Source organism: Equus przewalskii, chromosome 12, assembly GCF_037783145.1.
Source record: "Equus przewalskii isolate Varuska chromosome 12, EquPr2, whole genome shotgun sequence".
Taxonomy (NCBI): Eukaryota; Metazoa; Chordata; class Mammalia; order Perissodactyla; family Equidae; genus Equus; species Equus przewalskii.
The window spans coordinates 6,703,260-6,718,680 of NC_091842.1; the positions used below are offsets into that span (position 1 = coordinate 6,703,260).

Below are 15,421 nucleotides of genomic sequence, written 5' to 3' on the forward strand. Positions count from 1 at the left end.
GCTTTGAAAGGGGAAAAGGGGGAGGTAGGGAGGGGCTGCTCTAAATGCAAGTTCATGGCGGAAAGGAAGCATCCGGGGCAGTAACAGGTTCTCATTGGCTGAGCTCCAGCGTTTCTCATTGGCTGGGCTGTGACTGGGTGGGGAGAGAAATCTGCCTCAGTAGGAAAGTAGTGCTACTTCCTGTAGAAGATGCAGACTTCCAGCCTCCCCCTGGATGGTGTAATTGACGTTCTCTGATAGGGCGTGAGAGCTCCCCCTACACACCTTCCCAACCCCAATTTGAAGTTTCAGAGTTTCCCAGAGGGGATCCTAGGGAGAGGAGTGAGGGACTGGCAAGAGTCAGGCAGGAAATGGCAACACAAGAGACTCTATTGAGGTCATCACTGTGATCACTGGAGTCCTGAATCTGCCAGGACTCCAGAGCAGTGGACAGAGGGCTGCCCCAAATGGACCACAGGGGTACTCTTTACCCATTGGCTCCTAACCCCCTAGATTGAACGTTGCCTCTAGGATGTTAATTCCCCCTCACTTCCAAGCTGTATGTGTCTATGGGCCCCATGAGCTCCTTTCTGCGTCTGAGGCATCTGTGGAGCTTCCTGGTAGAAATTTAAACATGCACGGCATGCACATGGGACAAGAAGCTTGAAGGGAGTCAAAGCCTGTGGGAACTGTTCATCCCCCCATGTCGGAGATCCCAGAGGTAAGGCTGGGAAGAAAGACTGAGGACGTGGAAAGCTCCTACTCCAATACACATCTATAGCTTTACAAACTTAGATGAAAACCCAAATTTTACATTGGCCCCATGGCCAAAGTCTATTGGCTGCCCTTCCTCCATCTTTCCAGCCTCCTCTCCTACCTCTCTCCACCTCCTCACTCACCTCCAGCTATCCTGCCTTCTGCGTGTCTGTAGGGGGAGGGGGGGGTCCAAACACACTCCAGGTGTGCTCACTCAGCATTTCATCAGAAGAGCCGCAAACCAGAGGCAGCTCCCAGGAGCCTCCAGCCCTCTCTTTCCACCAAGATTGCAGGGTTTCCTCAGTAGTTCACGAGGGTTGAAAATGGGTTTGGTGAAATGAGTGACTTGTTAATTGGTGTATCAGTCAGGGTTCAATGAGGTGACAGAAACACCCTAGTGATTCGAAGAGACAAAGTTTAATATAAAAACCCACGAACTAATGGGATAGGTGCACTCTGGAACTTTATGGAAATCCACCCTTTTGAAGGCTGAGAAAGACGTTCGAGGGGAGGGGCCTCATGGGAGGCGTTCAGCTAGGGCCTTGCCTGAGGGGGCTGCTGGAGGAAGCTGTTGGCGGCTCTGTGCTATGGGCCAGCACTAGGGCAGGAGCCTGGCGCTGGAGAAGCCATTTGTGCACCTGCAACCAGGAAGGAAGTCCTCTTTCCCCGGCTCTGTCTTTCCAAGAAAAACACATAAAGGGCCCAGCTGCATTCTCCCAAAGCAGGCCATGAAGAGTGGATTTGGAGCCGAGAGGCCATATACTGATACCTGACAGGACTGGCATTGGAGGCTAGGAGAACGGGGCCGGCCTTTGTGAAATCAGTGGTTGTCAAGAGTTGGAAAGCAGATTTTGGAGCTATTCTTTCCCTTGCGTGAACAGGTTTGAGAATCAGGTTTGGCCTTTACTCTTAGAGATGACACCGGACGTTTGATCCTCAAGCAGTGCCCCTCGCGCACACGAGGCAAAGTTTTGGTGGCTATCCTCATCTACGAAAAACAAGTTAAAAGTTGAGCAGGACTATTTGGGGTTAGCTGAACCACTTGGGTTCTTTGCAGCACACACACCCAAGCAGTCTCACCTCTGGGCCTTTGTACTTGCTATAGCCTCTGTCCGGACCCTCTACACGGGATGTTTACATGGCTCACTCTTTCATGGCTTCGAGCCTTGGCTCAAATGTCCTCTGAGAGGTACACAGCAAGACAGGCTTAAATGCATAAGGGGTTTGTGCAGGGAAATGCCTCTGTAAAAGAAAATGGGGTGGGGAAGCCTGGGAATGTGGGAGAGCCATCAGGCCACGAGGCCAGTCAGACTCCAAATGAGGGAGAGAGAGAGGGAAGGCCAGGTAAAGGGGACGTGCACAGCTGCAGAGTCTAAGGAAGGCTCGGTAAGGCCACTGGGGAGTCTGGGAGCCCCAGGAGACCAACAGAGGAGTCCATGCCTCCCAGGGACAGGTCTGCCCAAGTGTCCGTCCGTGTCTCAGTCACTGGGAGCGGTGCAAGGGAAGCAGGAGCTCCGTGCAAACAGAGGATAGGGTTCCCGGCCCAGCAGACCACTGATCTCACACCTTTGTTTCCTGACGTTCCCTGGAGTTGGCGGCCTTGGACGAGCAGTTCCCTGGATACCTTGTCTTATCAGTCTGCAGTCCATGATCACCCTCTAGAAAACAGCCCTAGAGAACGGTCAAACAGCAACCACATTTCACCAGGAGACTGTAAAATCATGTTTCACAGACTGGATACAAGGCACATTGCAGGACAGCAAAACAATTTGAATTGGTCTCGGGAGTAGATTAAAATTGGATTCCTTCCAGGGATCAAGCAATACAAAGAGAAAGAGAGAGAAGAAAGAAAGGGAGAGAAGAAAGAAAGAGTTTGCCCTCAGCATTTGGGACTAGGATTTGGGAACGCCTGTCATGGATCCTAACGGGCTGGAAGACATCCAACAAGCCCTAAAGTCAAAACACCTCATTCATTTAAAAAGACTGATTTCATGTATTGATTCTTTCTCAGTCCCTCATGTTAGAAGTGAGATCCAGAGAAAGGAGACAACTTCCCAACAGCACGTAGCAAGTCAGCAGCAGAGCCTAGACAAGAACCCAGGTGCCCAGACTCCCCAATCATTCATTCCTGAGGGCCTCCCTTGCTCCCAGCTGCAAGCTAACCTCTAGGAGGACAATGGTGAGGACAATCTGAATGAACTGAATTCCTGCCTTCACAGAACTTCCAAGGAGGTGCTTGAGCTGGCTCTTCCAAGACGAGTAGGAGTTTGCCACACATGCGCCGGGAAGGAGGGCAGTCGAAGGACATTCGGGGCACTGTGTGCAAGTAGAGAGGCCTGAAGCAGCACAGGGAGTCAGCAGTTGCATTCCAGCCCTCTGATTCCAGCAGAGTCAAGGGCTGAGGGCGAGGTGATCTGGAGAGGAGCATGCGCTGTGAAGACAACAGGAAAGCCTGGCAGGGGTTTGGGCAGCGAAGGACAACAGTAGGAGCTACGCTCTAATCACTGGGGCTGGAGCACGGACTGAGCGGCCTGGTAGCAGGCGGCAGTGGGGAAAGGCCGCGACAAGGCCAGGTAAGAAATGAAGAGGGCCAGAGGCAAAGGGAGGAAACAGGAGAGGGAAGGGCTCTGTCCTGGAATTGTGCAGGGTGGGCCACCCTCAAGGGTCCCCCAGGCCAATGCCAAGAAGCAATGGGCCTTGCAACAGGAAGCGCCCTGCGCCCGACGAGCCGGGCAGACGCTCGGAAACGTGCGGGGCGCGGGTAAGCGGCTGCGTTCAGACGGAGTGGAAGCTCGGAGGAAGCTCGCGCACTAGGTGGCCGAGCCGGGACCTGATCCCCAGCGTTCACACGCTCAAGGTCCCTGCCCTCCCGCCGCCGCCCCCAGTTCCTTGATCGTCAGCCAATAGGAACCGAGACCGCCGGCGGTTCCGCTTGGGCGTGGGGTCAAGGGTCACCTATGATGGCGGCGCTCAGCAGCAGCTGAGGCGTGAAGCGGAGAATGGCGCTGGCGGCGGAGGCTCGGCTGGGGCGCCGGCTGAGCTCCGGGGCCGAGGCGAAGGCCCTGGACCGCGGCCGGGCGCTCGCGGAGCCCTCGGAAGGCGGCCGCGCCCGTGGTCCGGTAGGAGGGCGCGCGGCCCGCGCCGAGCGCATGTTCCTTCAGCTTCAGCCTCTCGGGGCGCCGGACAGGCCCCCTTCGTGCGGCCCAGCTCCGAGCCAAGCCCCGCCGGTTCGCGGCCGCGCCGCAGGCCCCCGCCAGTGCCCTCCCGAATGGAGCCGGAGCCGAAGGTCCGGGCGGCGCCTCCCTCCCTCCGTCCGCCCTCGCCTCCGCCACTGCTCCCCGGGCCCTCGGCCTCTTGGAGAAGCTGCGAGGCACGGGGTCTGCCTCCGGGCGGACGCCTCTCCGGCGGCTGCAGGCCCCGGAAGGGAAGGCGGTTGGCGCGCTGCCCAGTGATGGAGCGGCTGGGCATCCGCTCCTCCCCCGGGGGTCGGGGTTGTCACCACAGTTGAGGGAGGAACGGGAGGCTCAGAGAGGTCAAGGGACAAGCCCCGGGCCCACAGCTGACAGGCGGACGCACAGTGGCCTCCGCACTCGGGCCGTCCTGACTCCCGAAGTTCTGCTGTTCGGAAGGGCGGCTGCCAAAGGTCAGGGAAGCCGTGGGCCGGCTGGAGTCGCTGAGCAGCTGGGAAAGGACGTGTCGCCCGAGCGGGTGCAGGGGTGAGAGAGGAAGGAGCGAAGGTCCGAACGCACTCGAATGGCTGCACTGCAGGCCTCTGCGTTGCCTCAGGTTTGAGAAAATGGCAGCAGAGGGCGGCTCCCCGGGGCGGCTCATCTGGGAGCCCATGCTCGGAAGAGCGAAAATGTGTCAGGATGCGTTCTCGTTGGTGCCGGTTGTGGAAACCTTGGTGGGGGATGAAAAAGAAGCGGATCGGGCCAGTTTGGCTTCCGCCTTCTCTGCCAAGGGTGAGGAGTGATCTTTAACTGAAAAGGGGCGAGAGCAAGAGAAACAGGATTTCAAGCTCCAAATGAATGAAAAGTTGAGTTGTTTCCTTCTTAATAGGGAGTTGTAACAGTGATTTATGTGTTCCAGATGGATAGAGGTACCTTATGACATGTAGGATATGTGCGAGTATTTGCTGCCAGTCCGTGGCTTTTCTTTGTATTCTCTTGAGAGTGTCCTTTGAAGAGCAAAATTTTTTTTAATTTTAGTGGAATTCAATTGATGGCTTTTCTGCCCTGGATTGTGCTTTCGGTATATCTAAGAAATCTGTGCCTAACCCAACATCACAAAGATATTTTTCCCATGTTTTCTTCTAGGAGCTTCATAGTTTTAGGTCTTGTGTTTAGGTCTATGAGCCAGCCACTTGAGTTGATTTTTGTGTATGGTGTGGGTTACGGGCCTTTTTTGCCTGTGGATACCCAATTGTCCTAGGATCATTAGTTGAAAGACTATCCTTTCCTTGTTGAATTGCCTTGGTGCGTTTGTTGAAATCAATTGGCTGTAAATCTAAGGATTGATTTCTGGCTGCTCAGTTCTGTTGCGTTCATCGATATGTTTGTCCTTATGCTAAGATTAAACTCTCTTGTCTTCTGTAGCTTTATCAGAAATTTTGAATTTTTGAAATAGAAGTCCTCCAGCTGGTCCTTGTTTGTGGAAGTTGTTTTGGCTGTTCTGGGTCTTCTGCTTTTCCATACAAATTTTAGGATTGGCTTGTCCCTTTCTGCAAAAATTCTTTTTGGATTTTGATAGAGATTGTGTTGAATCTGTAGGTGGATTTGAGCACAAATGCCATCTAAACAATTGTGAGTCTTTCAGCCTATGAACATGGAATATCTCCCCATTCAAGTAGTGTTTAATTTTTCTCAGCTGTGTTTTGTAGTTTTCAGTATACAACTCTTGGATTTCTATTGTTAAATCTATTCCTAAGCATTTTATTGTTTTTGCTGGTATTTTGAGTAAATTGTATTTTTAATTTCGTTTTTGGAGTGTTCATTGTTAGTATTTTCAAATGCAGTTGGTGTTTGTATTCACCATGTGTCTTGTGACTTTGCTGAGAACTTGTTTATTTCTGTAGATTTCTGTGTATTTCTTAGGAGTTTCTACCTATAGGATCATGCATGCTCTCTGGTTGTCTGTGAATAAAGACAGTTTTACATCTTCATTTCCAATTTTGTTGGCTTTTGTTTATGACCACCAGTGATCGTAGTGAGTACATCCCATCACTCTTACGTTGTCACATACTGTTTACTGTAGGGGCTTTAGCTCTATTGACTCATTTAGTTCTCACAACAACCCAATAAGAGAGACACTGTTGTCATCTCCGTATCGCATAGAGGGAAACAGACACCGAGAGGTTAAGCTGTCTACCTAGGTCACAGCTGGTAAGGGTCTAACAGCTGTAGACCCCATGGTGTTGCCAAGATTCAAACTAAGGGAGTCTTCAACTAAACTGCTCTGCGAGCCTGTGTCTTGCTGAATGGGGAGGATATGACACCTAGATCACTGGGTGAGTGTGAAGGTGAAATGAGATAGTGCCTCTCAGACACTTAGCACATAGTAAATGTTCCGTATAGTGTTAGTTGCTGTGTTAATAGTGTGTGTTCTTGGAATGGGTCAATAAGCTGCCATTTCTTGCCAGAAAAACTTGACATCGCCAATCAGTTGATGCTTTCTGGGAACTCTTTTTCAGATTTCCTCTGCCGCCTGTGGCTATGGATTCCCGCTTCTGTCCTCTAAAACCAAGGATGTGACGAAAGTTTGGGGAATGGGACTCAAAGGTTCTCAGCTTGGATTTCACAGGAGCCGGAAAGAGAGAAGTGTGCACTCTCCCCTTGGCTTTCTCTGCTGTGACTGGGCTGAGAAAGCTCCCTCTGACTTTCAGGAATCTGATGACACAAACCAAACCGGAACAACAACACAGAAGGAGGCTATAATGGTGCGTTGTTTGAAACCCTCTGGACTACATTATTTTTCAGCCTGTTGGGTGATAACTGTGAACCTTTAGACAAAAGGGCGTTTTGTGATAAGAAAGATGTTGTCTTTTGGCCCCAGAGAGACGACCTTTCTTTGCTGGCTTGGAGATAGCCTGAAACACTCTGCAGAGCCTAGAATGTGGTCTGGGGAAAATTCAATGAAATCCTTAAGATGGAGGCCGTATTCCAGATATTCGAAATTGGATTGCGGTAATGCTAGAAGTGATTTATGATGGCTTTTCAAAAAATAGACATTAGTCCATCCATATTATAAGTACAATAAGAAACATTTTTTAAAATAAAGGGGAAATTACCTGGAAATATATACTAGACAAACCTTTCTTTTCACTTTTCTCTTCTTCCCTCATTCATTTGTAAATATATTTTTTATGTAATTCTGATCATAGCATAGGTTTTGTTTTCTGCCATTTTTCACTTCATTTTATATCACAATTCTTTTATACTTAGTATTGCACGCTTTATGTGCTGTGAGATGCCACGTTGCCTTTCTTTATCCGTTTCATTAGGAACAGTTTTAGACATGCAGACGTCGACAGAATAGGATAATGCATCCCGCGGACCGTCACCAGCTTCAGCCATCATCAGCTCATGCCCGGCTTGTTTTATCCGTTTCCCGACCTTCCCCCTGATAAATTTGGAGCAAATCCTAACGTCATTGATGTTTGTTCATAAATATTTCAATATTTATCTTAAAAACTAATGACTCAAAAGCAAAAGGTAAATGCAACATCATTATCGCACTTAAATGTTAAGAGTATAGTCTCTTCATATCATCAAATATCCAATCAGTGTTCAAATTGCCAGTTGTCTCATAAATGTCATTAGATTTTTATTTTTTTAATTTAATTTTTTTTTTTTTAAAGATCGGCACCTCAGCTAACAACTGTTGCCAATCTTTTTTTTTTTTTTTTCTGCTTTATCTCCCCAAACTCCCCCAGTACGTAGTTGTATATGTTAGTCGCGGGTCCTTCTAGTTGTGACGTGTGGGATGCTCCCTCAACGTGGCCTGATGAGCAGTGCCGTGTCTGCGCCCAGGATCCGAACTGGCGAAACCATGGGCCACCACAGCAGAGCGTGCGAACTTAACCACTCGGCCACGGGGCCAGCCCGGATTTGTAATTTTTTTAAAGCTTTTTCTTCAATCAAAATCCGGATAACATTCAGACATTGCAATTGATTGATAAGACTTTTAAAAATCTTTTAAGTCTCTTTTAATGTTTCTTCCTTGAAATTTATTTATTGATGAAATCACATCGCTTATTCTGCACAGTTTTCCAGTCTGAAGTTTGTTGAATGCATCCGTGTTGTGCCATTTGACATGATCCTCTGTCATCTGTATTTCCCCTCAATTGGTAGTTGGACCTAGAACCAGATTCCCTTTGAATGTTGTGTGTGTACTGCTTGCCAGGCCCTTAGGAGTCTGTGCAGGTAGTAATGGGGGATGTGAGTTACTTTTCAGTATTTTAAACTATTCTGCATTTTCAGCTTATAGGGCTGTATAGGCTAACATCATTGTCCAGTTTCTTTGATTTTGCCTAGAATCACATCATCTCATTATAAAAAACCAGTTATTTGATGCAGATCGAAGCTCTGTCTGAAATTATGTCAGTCGTTGATGGATACTAATGGGCGAGTGTATTATAGTAGTAATAATGCTATTTATTTGGTGGGGAAAATCTTGTTAAACATGGGGTTCCTAGGAGAAAATAGGGCATCGTTAGTGGGGAGTAGGTTGAGACTAGTGTATTTGCAGATATTCTCCTCACCTCCAGCCTCCATTGTGAATATTCAAAACCTCATCGTTTAAAACCTGTGTGAGGAAGTGAGCCCCAGTGGCTTAGTGGTTAAGTTTGGCGTGCTCTGCTTCAGTGGCCTGGGGGCGGTTCCCTGGTGTGGACCTACACTACTCACCCCTGGCCATGCTGTGGCGGCAGCTCACATACAAAAGAGTGGAAGATTGGCCATGGATGTTAGCTCAGCCTAAATCTACCTCAGCAAGAGAGAAGGAAGACTGACAGCAGATGTTAGATGAGGGTGAATCTTCCTCAGCACAACAAACAAGAGACCTGGGAGAGGAATTCCTTACGAAGACCAACCTGGCTTCTCCAGTAGGGTTTTAGAGAACAATAAGGTTCTTCTTTAGAGTGACTCCTAAACATCTTTCCTCCTTACTTATTTAAATATTGAAATTGTCGATTTTGAATAGATAACCTATTTGCATAATTCAGAATCCTTAAGGTGCAGTAGAAGATGTGATGAAAAGTCTGTCTTCCACCTCTGTCCTCCCAGCATCATGGTTTTTCTCCCTGTAGACAACCTGTGTTAACAGTTTTCAGTTTGTCCTTCTAGAGAGAGTTAATGCATCTGCAAAGGAGTACATCTGCGTATTCTTTTGGTCTCCTTTTCAGATAAGTGGTGTCATATAACATGCTGTTCTTCACCTTCCTGAGGAATCGGAGTGGATGTTGCAGGAAGAAAATGTTTTTCCTTTCCTGAAAAATTCAAGTGGTATTAAATGACGTGGGAGAAGCTTTCTTTACTGAGACTAAGGATGCTTTTCAATAAGTCAGTGTGTCATGGAGGTGATGTGGTGCAGTGGGCTGGAGCTGGAGACCGGCTTTCTAGTCCTTGCTCGGCTCTAACATATGTGCCTTGAGGAAGTCATTCTGATATCTGACTGGGTAACAACGTGGGGGTCGGGCAGTATGACCTTTAGTGTTACAAATGCTATGACCCTCCATCAGTGCACTGACCCTGGTGGTGGGTCAGCAAGGGGATAGGAGGATGTTTTGGAGCCCTCGCCCGTCCCACTGCCTCTGGACAGACCTCAGGAGACACGGGTGCTACAGATCTCCTGCGGCAGAGCCCACCCTCTTGTCCTGGCAGATGGCGAAGGAGATGAGTTGACCTGCTGGAGATTGATGTCGGGGGTTGGGGAGCCACTTGCCTGCTGTTGAGCCTGAAGTGGGCATTTCATTGAGCCCCATCTGCTTTGTGAAGCTGTGGGCATTCCCGAGCCAATCAGTAGGATGGCTCCAGAGAGCTGTGTTGACAGACCTTGCTAACTCTTTTCTGTTCGCTGCTCTCTGTGGCTCTTGGGAAGTCTCAGTTATTATTGACATGACAGCGCACAACAGGCAGCCTCCTCAGGGCCTCCTGCTCCCTTTGCCGTGAAGTCACCGAGCTGGACTGCGTGTGCAAATGGCTTTTCCTCTTGTACTGAAAGAAGCCCATCTGCTAACACTTGTTCTCCATAGCGGGGGCTTTCAGAGTCCGGGATCCTGGGTTACCCCAAGGCTCTTCAGAAGAGCGGTTGTTTCCAGGGAAGGCCAAGATGGCTGAATTTTTCAAGTTTCCTTTTCTGGTGCCGTGTGCTTTGTAGGAAAACACAATGGTGGTGTTTAGGAAGTCTTTCAAGAGGGGTGTTGGCATTGAGAGCAGCCTAGTGACAGATCCAGGGAATGGGGTTGCTGAGGCCTTTCACAGGAGGTGCTCACCTCTCGTGGACTTTCCGGGAGGCAGGAGGACGGCCCAGAGGGGAAGCAGAGGGACAGTAGAGGTGGCCTAGCTGAGAGTGTGCCTGCACTGGCTGGGAGTGCTGGAGGAGGAAACCCAGTGGCCATTGAGTGAGCGGTTGGACTGGCACCACTTTCCAGACCCCCTTCCGGTCCTAACTTTCTTGGATCCCCGACCCTGCAGAACTGATTTCCCTGCTGGTGGTTTCTTTAGGCTTCAGCTTGCGAAACAGCTCTTATGGGCAGTGTGCGTGGAAGGTGATCAAAAATGGAATTTGCTCATGAGCCTCTGCAGAGACGACCACTTCCAGAATTGTGTTGAGCATTAAACATTTCTGGAGTGGCTAATGTGGGATCGACCCACAGAGCAGAGAAAGCCAGGTTCCTCGTGCCTGAGAGGAGCAGGGAGCCCTCCCCAGAGAGCTGTGGGGAGGCTGTTCCGTTGCAGGGAGAGCTCCGTCTGTGAGCCTGGTGGGAGGGAGGGGGCGTGAGCGTCTTGTGATGCCTGGACCCTCTTTGAATCCTTCTTTTATTTTTAATCAAATTGACTAAGTTCAAAAATTTGTCATGTTAGTCTGAAAAAACTTCCCCCCAGCTCCTCACATTATGCTGGTGGATTAAACACCAGTCGCAGCTCTGGCAGCAGGTGAACATCACCAAGGGATTTGCTGCTTTTGTTTTACTTTGCGACCCGCATCTAACTCTGCCTTCTCTCTGACCTAACAGTTCCTATGTGCGTGTGGGGCCGCCAGTTAGGGGTGATGGGGAGGGGCCAGAAGCCCACATTGTTCACCGTGACCATATCTCTTGCTTCTCCCCAGATTGCTCCCAGCCGTAGTGACAGTCACGAAGTCCACAGAGTGCAGGACTTCGATGAACAGGTGTTCCAGGTAAGAGACGTGGGCTGAGAGCCACTTATTCTGCCCCTGGGATGCTTTAAAAGGCTGAAATTTGGGTGGGGTGACGGCATATCTATTAGGGGGATTTTCTGAATTAATACATTATTTTAGTAAAAATTATTGCCTGCGTTACCTAAGCCAGGATGTATGGTGGATTGTGAGGTACCAAGTTTGATCAGGTTTGGGGGGATAACACTCGTGGGAGAGACAGGTTACAAACACTAGCTGTACCAGAGAAGAGAGTGTCCCAGCACTGTGTGTGTTCCAGGCTGACTTCATCTTGCTCATCATTTTGTTCCCATCCCTGGGGCAGTGCCTAGCACGTGGTAGGTACCCATAGTCAATCCATAAATGAATGCAAACAGAAAGTGCTGTGAGAGTAGCAAAAGGGGAATTGGTAAGTCTCCCAGGGTGGAACAGAAGGGAGAGAAGGAGGTGGCAGGGAATTTACCAGGTAGACTGGGGATGGGTGGCAGGAAAGGTTCCATGGCAGAGGGGAGGGGCAGGGGGAGGCTTTAACTGCTGAGAGCCTGAGGGGCGGCTGGAGTTTGGTGTGCTTCCAGGGCAGCAGTGTGGGAGAGGCTGGAGGACAGGTGGAGAGTGAGTGATGCAGGATTTTGTGGAGTTGGGGGAGGAGGTGATGAAGGCCACTTGGGGAGCTGTGGGGAGAAGGGATAGGTGGGGAGACGTGTAAGGAGAATTGACCGGATTTGGGGCTTGATTCGATGGACGGAGTGAGCTAGAGGGAGTCGAGCATGACTCCACAGGCCAAAGAGCTGCTGCTGATGTTCTCAGCCCAGATCGGGGAGTCCCAGAGGAGGAGCGGGCTTGGGGTGGGTGGGAGGGGGAAGCAAGGAGGAAGTAGAGAGTGTATCTGCTTTTAGGGTTGCGGTAGAGTGTAGTGCTTCTTGCACAGGCTTCAAAGTCACATGGATGCGAGTTCAGGTCCCTGCTTCCCCAAATAGTAACTGGATGTCTTCGGACAACTTACCAACCTTCTCTGAGATTCAGTTTCTTGTTAGATGGTCTTGGATATTGTCTTAGCACAGTGGAAGGCATGATAAGCAGTCATTAAAGGTGCTTTTCATTAGGCTGTTAGAAAAATAGATCTGGAACTCAGTAGAGTTTTGGGGACTGGACGTAACAGAGTACAGTGGAAAGGGAAAGTCTTGGGAACAGATGCTGCCTCCCAGGGGAGGGTGAAGAGTGAGGAGAGAAGAGGGCAGAAGACAGACGTTGGAGGAGGCTTCCAGCACTGAAGGGTGAGGAGTAGAGGCGGAGCTAGTGACACACATTGGAAGCTCTTAGAGAGGCACAAGAGAGGGATGGGGAAGAGAAAGGCTCCTGGAGGAGGGAGTGGTTCCTCTGGGGTGCAGTGCGATGGAAGAGCTCTTGGGTTTGCTTCTTAGGATGTCGGGCACCCTCCTTTAGCAAGAGCACTTTCTGTGCAGTGGGACAGAAGCCAGGCTGCAGTGGATTGAGAAAGAATCTGATGTGGAGGCCGTGTGGGGCAGCCTGCCTGGATCCAGGCCCCTCGGGGCTCAGGAGGAGTAGGGAATGCTACCGTGCTTTGGGTCCATCGACTAGGACACTGGGCTTCCAGACTTCTTCTCATCAACCTCTGCTTTGTTTGTCTGATAGGTTGTGTGTGGTCAGGATCATAGTCTGTTCCTAAGGGACAAAGGAGAAGTCTGTTCTAGTGATGGGGCACAGATGGACAAACAGATAGTGCCCCTCACACCCCCTTGGGAGGGGCCGTATGCAGATGTGAGCTATAGGGCTCTTGGGGCTGGAACCACGTGCCTTACTTTGACTTATCATTTCCTGGGGACACCATTCTCTTTGTCCAGTCCATTTCCCCTCACCCCAGCTCCCATGGACAGGAACTGCCAAAAGGATGGATGGAGGATTAGAGCTGCCCTTCAACAAAGGGCCTTTCTCTCTGCAGAGTGAGTGCTGAGCCTTTTAAAGAAGAAACAAGGGCACCAAAAGGGAGCTCAACTTGAGCTGATTTGAGCAGAATGTGGGTAAGGGAGAGAGGAATGAGAGAGAAGCTTTCTCAACCTTGTATAGTTAATCTCATCTTTTTGTGTTTGATATTTGTCTGAAGGGAGGGCCTTTAAATTAAGACTTAAATGTGGTATAATCCTCAATAATCCTACCACCGCATCAGATCATCTTTGCTCACTGTCTCGTGTTTCCTTCCAGTCCTTGTTCCTCTGTGTACATCTTTTATACTGTCGTCGTAGCATAGGTGTGGCTTTATATGCCCTTTTATCATTTGCGTAAAACATTTTTCCATGTTGGTGCAATCAGTTTTCACAGTTACGGTTTTTAATATTTGTGTGATATAGCATCAGATTAATTTACCATAAGGTAATTAATCCATTAACCCTTTTATCAAGTCGTTACTTAATCATCACCCTGTTGTCAGCAGGCATACTATTTTGGGGAGTGAGTGCAGCAGCCACTGGGGATACTGTGACATTTATCGTGTGTACATATATAGCTTTTGCTTTCATTTGGATTATTGCTCTAGGATAAACCCCGTGAGTGGGTCAGAGGATTAGGATATTTTTATTGTTGTCAGAACGTATTGTTCAATTGCTTTCCAGATACTTTACCAGTTTATACCGCCAGCGGCAATGGAGAGGAGAGCCGCTTTCTTCCTATCCTCACTAGCAGTGAGTATTGTCCATCTAAGTGTGCTCATTTCATTACTGTGCCAGGTTTTTAAACGGGCTTTTCTTTGATAGCTACAAATCTGAAGCTTCTCTTTATTTTCACAGTCTTGGGGTGGGTAGATTTTTCACATCAGGTTTTTGTAAAACTACTAAAACAATTGATTCTGAAGCAGAGACAGGAATAAGGTGAAAAGTAGAAGTCCCACTGGCTGGAGATAACCGTGCTTATCAGTTTCCTGGTGCCATTCTGGAACTTGCCCTCACCTGCTGCACCTTCTCCCCTCCCTGCCCTTGCTTGCCAGGCTCTGAGTCAGCCCTGCTGCCCTGCCCTCAGTCCCTGGAGCGAGCCCTCCTCTTGACTGCCGTAGGGCCTTTGACCGTGCCGTCCCCTTAGCCTGGAACGCTCTTCTTTGCTCCCCTTTTCCTCCTGGGCCTCAGGTCGGGGGTTATCTCTTCAGTGAAGGCTTCCCTGACCATTCTTTCTAACTCGGTGGTTCTTTCTTTCTTCCGGTTTCTCTCCCAGCATCCTGTTCCTTTCTTTCATGATCCTTCAACAAGTCAAGTCACTTTTTAAAAATCTTTTTGATTATGTCACATTATGGTGTCTGCGGAAGCTGATGTGTAGGCAGTCCAATTGACCTACACATTCAATGCAATCCCTGTCCGAAGCCCAACTGCCTTATTTGCCGAAATGGACAGGCTCGTCCTCAAATTCATATACAGTCACAAGGGACCACCAATAGCCAAAAACATTTTGAAAAAGGACAGCGTTGGGGGACTCACTTTCTGCTTTCAAAATGTCCTAGAAGGCTATGGTGATCAGAGTGTGTGGTACGGGCATGAGGACACACACAGATCAAGAGAACAGAATTGTGAGTCCAGTAGTAAACACACACACTGCGATCCATTATTTATATTGAGGTACAGTTGACCTACAACATCCTATTAGTTTCAGGTGTGCAACATAATGATTTTATATTTGCATATAGTTCTGAGGTGCTCACCATGATCAGTCTGGTTAACGTTGTCACCATACGTAGTTACAGAATTGTTTTTTCCCATGATGAGAACTTTGAAGATTTCCTCTCTCAGCGACTTTCTAATACGAGATACAAGTATTGTAGCTGTAATTGCCAAGCTGTACATTACATCCTCGTGACTTGCTTATTTTGTAACTGGAAGTTTGTACGTTTTGGCTCCCTTCACCCATTTCACCCACCACCTCTGGCAACCAGCAATCTGTTCTCTGAATCTATGAGGTTTTTTTTTTTCTTGATTCCTCGTATAAGTGAGATCGTAGAGTATTTGTTTTCTGTGGCTTTTAGTATAGTCACAGGGTTGTGCAGTCATTACCACTATCTAAATCCAGAACATTTTCTTTTCTCCCCCTGGAGAGAAACACCTCATACCCCTCATAGCCAGTTTTCTTGCATCTATAATTCCATCTACTTCTTTGCCCTGGATTATTTTCAAGCAAATCCTAGATATCATATTTCCTCCATAAAAGTTTCAGTATGTATCTCTGAAAGATAAGGAGTATTTTAAAAACATACTCCCTTCCTTAATATCATCAAACTCTGCCGACATCCAGAAGG

At 48.8% G+C, this 15,421-nt stretch overlaps 1 protein-coding gene and 1 long non-coding RNA gene across 19 annotated transcripts in view; one reads left to right on the forward strand and one right to left on the reverse strand.

Annotated features, from left to right (window-relative positions):
• Positions 1–1,132: 1,132 nt before the first annotated feature.
• Positions 1,133–3,626, reverse strand: LOC139074846 (uncharacterized). The gene is made up of 5 exons (XR_011524699.1): positions 2,899–3,626; positions 2,302–2,406; positions 1,816–1,977; positions 1,505–1,723; positions 1,133–1,373 (listed from the first exon to the last, which is right to left on the reverse strand). It is a non-coding gene; the product is annotated as an uncharacterized lncRNA (long non-coding RNA).
• A 45-nt stretch (positions 3,627–3,671) lies between these two features.
• Positions 3,672–15,421, forward strand: part of ZNF789 (zinc finger protein 789) — a 31,755-nt gene continuing 20,005 nt past the window's right edge. For 2 of the 18 annotated variants that reach the window (XM_008543556.2, XM_070567554.1), the window contains exons 1-4: positions 3,672–3,854; positions 6,425–6,670; positions 11,065–11,133; positions 13,758–13,826. In XM_008543556.2, the coding sequence (XP_008541778.2) occupies positions 3,735–3,854; positions 6,425–6,670; positions 11,065–11,133; positions 13,758–13,826 (504 nt within the window). In that variant the 5' untranslated portion in view covers positions 3,672–3,734. Of the gene's footprint in view, positions 4,022–4,068; positions 6,671–9,136; positions 9,237–9,378; positions 9,625–11,062; positions 11,134–12,992; positions 13,170–13,757; positions 13,827–15,421 lie in introns of those variants that run through there. The other 16 variants (XM_008543557.2, XM_070567556.1, XM_070567552.1 and 13 more) reach the window with 14 other exon arrangements.